The 9279-nt window shown below is 33.1% G+C and overlaps 1 protein-coding gene across 1 annotated transcript; it reads right to left on the bottom strand.

Annotated features, from left to right (window-relative positions):
- Positions 1–372: 372 nt before the first annotated feature.
- On the bottom strand, positions 373–8965 carry LOC110112337 (F-box protein 7). The gene is given in 12 exon segments (XM_028695226.1): positions 373–792; positions 1626–1836; positions 2024–2082; positions 2217–2315; positions 2401–2454; positions 2661–2734; positions 3224–3262; positions 3265–3319; positions 3392–3508; positions 7938–8050; positions 8137–8223; positions 8814–8965. Coding segments are annotated over 12 exon segments (978 nt in total). The 5' UTR covers positions 8824–8965; the 3' UTR covers positions 373–732.
- Between the last annotated feature and the right edge of the window lie 314 nt (positions 8966–9279).

The following is a 9279-nucleotide window of genomic DNA, read 5'->3' as shown; positions in this document are numbered from 1 at the left end:
TTAAAGCCGTTTTCTAGCATAAAAATTTTAATTTTTTATTAAAAAATTACTTAAACTTTAAGAAATAATAAGAAAGCCATCCTAAATGAAACCTAAGACCATGATAATATGATGATACGTATATTTCTGAGTGTGGACTCCAAACACCATTGTAATTGTACTGAGTAACAACACAATTCTAATCATTTAATCCGGTTTTGGGCTGGTCAGACTGATTCAATCTACTTTACTTCACTATTCTTTTTAATTAAACTAATAAAGTTTTCAAATGTAGAAAGCAGAATTAATCCTAACTCTAAAACATGTTTGCTAATCACAAGCAATCAAATCAGCCCAAAGTCAGAAGAAATTCCACAAATGCAATTACAGAAATAACCAGAGAAGATCCTTAACCAGATAGAATAGCCTCTCTCCTGTACATAGTTACTTTCTTCCTTAAACAAAAAAGAACAAAGCAAGTAATAAAATGGTCCTTCTAACAGGTCTGCCATCTTTTTTCATAAATAACTACAAAGAACTTCCTTAAACTAAGATAGTACCAAAACAAGAGATTTTTTGCAGAAACAAATCCACATTAACGGCTATTTACAAGTTATAAGATAGCATACATAGAAGCACATAACCCAAAAAAGAAAAAAAAGAAAAACATTCACAGAAGCAACAAAAGTTAGTCCCATAGCACATGATCAAGCATATATGACAAATAATAAGTAACCAGTACTTGAAAAAACTTCAGCCTGGAACGAAGTAGTCCATCTTGTCAACAGGAAGGTTCAAGACGGAAGTTTCCACCTGCAAAATATGAAATTTAAATCCATGAACGTTTTTGATCCAGCCACCAGAAATATTAAAAAAAAGAGCATTAAAAGCAGCAATCTCTGCAACACATACTAAGACTTCATTTGGGACAGCTTTTTACTGCTTCTTAAAGCAGCTTTTCAGTACAAATCTTTTAATTTTTGTACTAAAAAACTGCTTTAAGAGCAGAAACAAAAATTGTTCCAAACTAAACCTAAATATATCTGAAATAGAACAGCCAAAGCAAATGTAGAGCAAAACCACTGGAATACTATGAAAAAAATTTCAAAATAATCAGGTCTAACACAAAATATTTTTTCACAGTAGGAGAATCACTATAAATAACTCCATTGAGTTTCACACACCTTTGAATTAAACAATCACCCCCAAGTAAAATTATGGAATTCTTTTAGGACCAATAATTTTATCAAATTGAGTATAATTGCCTGTTATAGCATCACCTATAATAGGAATATTAATCAACTCCCATTCTTACAATTTCTCAAGATAATCTTTTTACATTTAGATTTATTTTTTTTACTCAAGGTCCTTTCTACTAACTGGAATAAAGGAGATAATATAGTTTCAGCCCAAAATGAGAATGAGCTGTAGTTATGTCTTGTAATTGTGGAAGATATGGAGGACCCCTCAATGGGTTGAAACAAATGTGCGTAGTGTTAATTTAATATCAAGTAGTTCATATTAAGAAGAAAGACAACAACGAGAAGTCCCTAAATATTTGCAAAACAAGAATAAAAATGGCAGATATGGAGGACCCTTCTTAACTTTTATGGGCTTGAATAGAATTCTGAAGCAGAGAGGCTTACCTCCTCAAATGGAACAAATACAAAGGGTGACAAGCCCCTCCTATGTGAAGTAGCTGGCACATCAGGGTTATGTGTCTCATCTTCCTGCCACCCTTCAACTACTCCTAAAATGTCATCACCATCATTGTTTATTTCAGACTCATTCACACCAGTGGTAACAAGTCTCAACATGTCGAGCCGGTTGTTCGCACCTACCGTGGTTCCCCTAATTCTGTAAAGAACCACCAACTTTAGTACAACTGTGGAGGATTCAACAAACAACCCAAAATATTCAAAGTTCTGAGTTTGGCACAATTTTGATGTATAATTCAGAATTTCCAAATAAAATTCCCAGAAAAAACAATGAAAATAATATCAAAAAATTTAAATTTTTAGCTCAATATGCATCTGTTGAGTACCTCAGCCGCATTCTAAGAACAGTTCTGCGTGAGCCTGAATACAAGAGAACAGCTTCAATCTGCAAAAATAAAAAACAAGTCATGATTTTGCTAGGAAAGAAGAAAAGGGGAGGATTGATTGGTGACATTATATGGTGTTGGTGCTTTAACAGCAAAAACTCAAACAGGTAGAAAAAATAAACGGAAAAAATACCTGCTCACCAGAAAGTGTATAGTCACCTTTGAAGACGCACTCAGATTTAGATGCACGACTCATGATTTTTGCTACCTCTTTAACTTTTTGAGATGAAATCTAAACGTTAACAAAAAATGGAATCAGCGAATAGATGCTAGAAGATAAACTAATATATAAGAACAAATGTGCAAGTCTATAATACCTTGTACAGGAACTTGCCATTTAGGAAAAATCTGAGGTAACGGTAGTAGCAAACCTGAAATTCATATTTGGAACAAATAATAATAGAAGATTTTTTTATAAAAATAACTCCAAAATATAAAAAATTCTCAAATATCATATCTAGGAGCAATAAACCCTGGATTTTAGGCCTTCAGAAATCATTTGCTAAAGGCCAACACTGCAAAATACCTAAAGCTAAACTATATCACAATACTAAAGCTTCTTTAAAATAAACCATACCAGATGGACCGGATTAGTGACCTTCCACTCTGCAACTCCAGTACGTATGTAAGTATTTCTGCTCACATAAAGACCTGTTAGAGGAAAAATAGCAGCTTAAGATCTATCATACTAACTAATAATGAAAAAACTATATAATAATGAAAACTTCAACAAGGTATAAGTAAATTTCAATCAGTAACTGTGAGGAGCTAACGGTAAGGATTTATTAAAATATTTAGCATTCATCTAAATTTTTTTTTAAACTTAAACTATATTGACCAGCCCATCTCTGAATTCGACAAGGTAGCAGCTGAATTAAATGAAGCATACAATAAAAATGATAAAGAATATCACTGAGATAAAATTCAGCAGTTACTATAGCACACTTATAATCACAAAAAAAGAAAACATAAGTGATGTATCCAAAAATTAATTCTTGTTATAACACATGAAAATTTATTAAAACTTTAGATACGAATAACATCAAAGATATATATATATATATATATATATATATATATATATATATATATATATATATATATATATATGTAACACTATTAAGAAAATATAAAGCATACCATCATGTCGAATCCTTGGCCTGTGAATCCACATCTTTCCCATGAACACTCATACATGGATTGCACAATTTTGTAGTTTGTCAATGCTCCAGAAAGCTTCATTAGGAGTTTTAAATTGGTATTACAAGCATACTATGGAGAAAAAAACTTATCCATCTATATTATTACTGCCATGCTTTTCAGGCATGCACTACGCCACAAAATAGGATTGCGAACAGTATATCGCCATTTTGCGACAAACACATGCGCCCTCCCTAAACTGTATGGACTCATTCGGGAAAAAACCTGATTATGATTGTCGAAAACACAACAACATGAGAACAGGTAAAATTTAAAAAAAAAAAAAAATGAGAACAGGTAAAATTACTAAAAAAAAAAAAAAAAGCAATATCCATTTATAAAAAGGTCAACAAACTACATTGTCAGGATTGCTAGATGAGTAGGGAATCAGAAGATAATCTTCAATATGGAGACAAAAACATAATAGAACAGTAGAGTAATTTTTTCATGTCAGTTAGTCGTGGTAGAAGATAAAGTGAAAACTTGTTTCCAAAAGGATATTACAATTCTTACCCGAAGTGCATATAACATATTCATATTCCCACATTGCATTAGTACTAAGAAACAGCACAATTAGTATAAAAAATTTACCAGTATGCTTGGCTCTAGTGGCTGACATTAGGAAGGAAGGGGGCTTCACAAAACAAGTTTTCAAGCAAGATTAACCAAAGACCAAAAAATTGTTCATTTAATATGTAATATTATGCATAGCCAAACTAAATGCAATAGGAGAACTGTCTTAGCAGCAACGTCAAAATGGGAACCCAAAACAAAGAAATAAATACATGAATTGATGAACCAAAGGCTTTTTTTTTTCATTTAATATGTTATATTTGCAGAGCCAAAATAAATGCATATAGGAGAATTGTCTTGGTAGCTTATCAAAATGGGCACCCATGAGAAGAAAATAAATGCATGAGTTGATGAATAGCACTAAATGACATGAGCTAAGAAAGCATTCCAGTGGTAAAAGACTTGCAGGATGCTAGATGGCCATATAACAACTAAACTACCATTCAATAACGGGGATTTATGTCAGATATCTATTTAGAAATGATAAGAATGAGAGAGGCCATGATACAAACTACAAACTCTTCTCTTATTGAAAATAAGTTCCTTCAGCAAGTTAAAAATACCTGACGGATGGCTTTCTTTTACATAAAAAGGTAGTCCATAGGTCCCATAGTTGCATAGAGAGCAAAAAGAGGATGTTTGCAATGATAATTAGAAATATGAATTCGAATACAATTTCCTAACACAAGAATGTAATAAGTTAACGAATCCTGTCAATTATCTAACTAGGAAAATTTTCATGAAAATAGTCTCTATCTTGACATCAAAAGACACACACAAATATATATATAAAGTTAGGCTTCTTTAATGAAAAATAAGCAGTTCCAAATTTTCCTTGAGGCGTCAGGTTAATTATGATACATTGTCACACTTCCTTCATCTAAGCCTTGAATCGTGATTCCAAATCCACACCATTTACTTTAGATTTTTCACGAAGAAGGATAAAATGGTCTTCTCCCCTGTCGCTCCCAGTAATACATCAAGAGAGGGAGTGTTCAAGAGAAAGCAATGAAACAAGCAAGCGAGCTAGGGAGGGGACAAAAATTTAGTTGGTGGTAAGGTCCGCGACATCAAGAAAGGAGATAATCAATACCCTAAAATCCCACCTTCATTTTAATATTTCCCTAAATAAACATGCTTTCCTGTGCACATGCCAAGGTTGGTACGAGTAACAAATTTGAATGCAATTAAACAGGAGTAACAATTTTGTTGCTTTGCATTAGAATTTGTGGATATTGTAGACGGATTTCCTAAATTAAGAGAGAAAAACCAGGAAAATTTCCTGAAATTTTATTTAAAAGGATATACTTAAATATGCAAATCTGAAGGTGACATAATAATTCATCTTAAACAACATATTTCCAATAATTGATTAATCAAATATTTTTCATATTTGCAATAATTCTTCTTTCAAGTTATGCTGTCCAGTCTCATAATAGCTCTTGTTGTTGCATTCAATTGAGTTTTTTTTTTTTTATATGCTAATGTTCCATGCAACTCAAATGAAAGTTTATTATGATTGGTAAATTCCCTGTATTTCCTTGGTCAATTTTCACTAACTGATAAGTAGGGCCGCAAGCGAACCAAGCGTTCGACGAGCTACTCGATGCTCGGTTCGATTAAAGCTCGTTTGTGATCGTTTAACTAACTAGACAAACAAACATGAACAATATTTTAAATACTCCATCCTTAAATAAACAAGCTTGAACACTAATTTGTTCAGTTCATTTATGTTCACGAACAACATCATTTGAAGTTTGTGAACAAGTTCGACATTAAGCTCGATAAAAGCTCGAATGGAGAGAAATGCAACAGGTAAACTTCATTTAAGAATATATTCATAAAGATTAATCATATTTTCATTTTAAATAGAAATTTGATTTTATTATAAATTTAATTTACTGAACAAAAGACATTTCATATTTGTCTATGCTTGCTAGATTGTTTATTTAAGATGTTCATGAACAAATTTAATGTTTGTTTGTTCAATAGATTGTTTGTTAAATATGTTCACGAACATAGCTCGTTAAGGCTTGTTTGTTTAAAGCTCGATAAACATTAAACGAACCAAACATGAACCAAACATGAACACCCTTAAATTAAACGAACCAAACATGAACACAAATAATAAAGCTCGAATCAAACATAAACCAAATTTGAACAAGCTAATGATAAGCGAACTCAAACATGAACACTCACATACTCGGCTCGGCTCGGCTCGGTTTGCTTGCAGCCCTACTGATAAGTTTACATTTTTTTAATTAGCAATTCATTAGAATTAGCTCATGAATCAAACTTCTTCACAGTATCATGTTACATCTATTCTTTATTTCATTCTTACTTAATGCACATTCATTATAATTTCAATTCTACAAGGAGTTTAATTGCTTCTTGCACAATTTTCTTAAATTAAATTTACCATACCATTCAGTGGTAAAAAAAAATGCAATATTAAATTGCTACTTAAAAAAATGCCTACATGACAACAGATTTTACTTCACTGATTGAGGCTTCTTCCCTCATTTAGAGAAGTGGAACAAAGTCAAGCAGAGATCATAATTCAACGTTGACATGAAGAAAGTGTGAAGCAGGAATCACAGTTCAAGGCTGAGATGAAAAGAAAATTTGCAACAGCATGTCTTTCTCCCCAGAAGCTAGTCAACCTTAAATACATAGGAAGAGTTTGATAACTTCATGAATTGAATGGATTTAATACTCTGGAATCAGTGTTTGATATTTTTTACAGGATGCGCTCAATTGTGTGGTAAATTCGGCGGCTGCCAAAAAACAATAAGGAAGCTTTATGATTCTGTTAGACTAGTCCAACCAGTCCATATGGGACTGGCCTACGAACAAACAGAGGCGGAACTCTCCGCCTCTTGCATATGTCGCGTGATTCGACGCCCAGACAGAGCAGTTTTACTTGGGATTTCCAAGTATTTCCTAACAGATTCTGTCAGAGAATGTTTTACTATAGTATGATAACATTGTTCTGTATCTCATTTACTTCAAGATCTAACTTTAGGTAGGCAGACATCAAACTCCTAATGCAAGGTTTACATGCTTCTAAATTATTTAGAACTTAACTCCATAAGGAATTATTGCTATGCATTTCCATTTAAATTTGTTACCACCGTTTCACTGCTTCTATTTGATTTTTCTTATATGTCTAGCTGGACTCACAATCATGTAAAGGGACTTCGTGACGAGGCATGTAAAGTCAGTCTAGATAACTTCTAAGAAACTTCTCATTGGTTGTCCTATTTCATCCACTCCTTTCTTTGATCAACTGGGAGACTAATGATTTTTTGATACACTATTAAATTATCATTAAACAAACGGATTGGTTTTGTTGATTTTTTTACTAGTAATGTTTCTCTATTTTCTAGTCTTGATTTGGTTTACATGAATGACTGACTTTTTTGTCTAATTTGATGCAAAATAAATTTCTATGATAATGTGATTTTCAATTGATTGTATGATTTTGATGCTTCCAAATTTTGACATATTATTTCCTGTAGAAGGCTATTATCATCGAAGTAAAATTCTTCTAATTTTCATTTTCATTGAAAGCAGTTGATAGTTGTAACATTAAATTGTTTGTGCTCCGCAAATCTGTGTTTGCTTGCATGGTTTTGTGCAAATAATTGTGTTAAACATTAGCAAATCCTAGATCCTATCATCCTCTATAAATAAAGTTAAAATAAATAAAAAAATCTATGGCTTTGTAAGGAGGAGTAAGGGATTCCCAAATAAGAAAAGAAACCAATTCAAATGGATTCTATAACAGGCTTACAATCAAGGAAACTCTAGGTAGAAGACAAAAATTTGTAAACAATGGACATGATGAAACAAAATTAATGATGAAGGTTACTAGTTCTAAATTGGAAGGCGAGGCCACCCTCAAAACTATCAATGAGTTACCTTGAATTAGTTTTATTCGTAGAACTATGCTAACACATAGAATAGCTCCCTAATAACTGCAAGCTATGCAGATCAAATGTAATAGAGGAACTATAGTCCATGTAAATTATGAATGGAATGAAATCACGTAGTATAAAACTTCTATAAAGGAACATACCTCAAAAAGTAATTCATCTGGCAAACAGCGATGAATGAGGGCAGGATCATCAAAAGGTTTGCTGCTTGCACTTCCAAATGGAGCGACAGGACGAACTCGATTTCCATACAGATCTAATAAGGATCAATATAAGGGGTAAAAAAAACCTTTGGAAGAAAGGACAGAAGAGGGCACAACACTAGTTTTTTCATAAGCTCACTCAACCAGGGTCTTTCGGTTCCCATAAACTGCATAGTTATCAAACGAGAGGACCATCCCAGCTCCGGAGGAGTTGAAATGCTGATATCTGCAAAATCAAGCACAGTCTTAAAATAAATGAAACGATTAATGCATCGTATGATCAAAATTGCAGGCTTTTCCCAACTACTACAGAAAATATTCCATCCCATTCTTAATTGGTAACATTCATAGCTATATTAAGCAAAAGTTTGCATTTCATCATCTTTCATTAAGATTACCCATATCAACACATTGATTATTGAATTTAATAGGGATTATAAGATACTTCCCACTTAAAAACGCAAACATCCAGCTGAAAAAGCTTTAGATAACCACGAAGGACCACCCTCAAACCCTCAAGTGGAAGCCCTAATAAAAAGTTTGCATTTTTATCCACAATAACCACGAAGCAGACAAATATTTAAACAAAACTGAGACCTGAATAATCGAATCCATAAATTGGAGAGCACCAAGTTTTTTAGTTCATAAAATTCAAAATCCCATAATCCCTTAAAGCTTCAGATAAATTTTGACTACCAAATGCACGGTCAAACAGATAACCAAATGCAAGATCAAGCAGCAAATTTTCTAAGCAGGATGCGTTGAAGACAGACAAAATCAGAAGGTTGAAACTTCGGCCGCCTAAGAAAGATTTACCTGAAGCCATTAGAGCTGAAATTGCTTGGATTTGTTAAAGAATGGCGGAGGGAGGAAATAGGTCGGAGAACGCATCCCCTTCTTCCGTCATCTTCTCAGAAACTAGCTAACAGAAGAAGCGAAACGATTTCTATGTTTAAGTGAACTATAGAACTAAAATCCGGAATCTGACCGTCCGATTCGAGTTGGCATCGACCATCCATTCCGAACTTCATCTGATCGCGACCGTTGAATCTGCTGACTAGTTGAGAAGTCAGGGACCGAGTTGGATCGGTGGCAACTCTGGTGTAACCACAAAAGCAATGCCAAACAACCCCCGCTTTTTTTAAGTGGTATGTATGTAAATCACTTTTTTTTAATGGAGAATTTAAATTTTAAAATTTTGGTTAATTGTAAAGTGGCATATATATAAATCCTTTTTTTTAAATGGGGAATTTAAATATGTGGGCAAATATATCTAATATCT

The sequence above is a fragment of the Dendrobium catenatum genome, unplaced genomic scaffold (genome assembly GCF_001605985.2).
Source record: "Dendrobium catenatum unplaced genomic scaffold, ASM160598v2 fragScaff_scaffold_621, whole genome shotgun sequence".
Classification (NCBI taxonomy): domain Eukaryota; kingdom Viridiplantae; phylum Streptophyta; class Magnoliopsida; order Asparagales; family Orchidaceae; genus Dendrobium; species Dendrobium catenatum.
The sequence above is the reverse complement of the archived record's forward strand: the minus strand, read 5'-3'. Positions and strand labels throughout refer to the sequence as shown.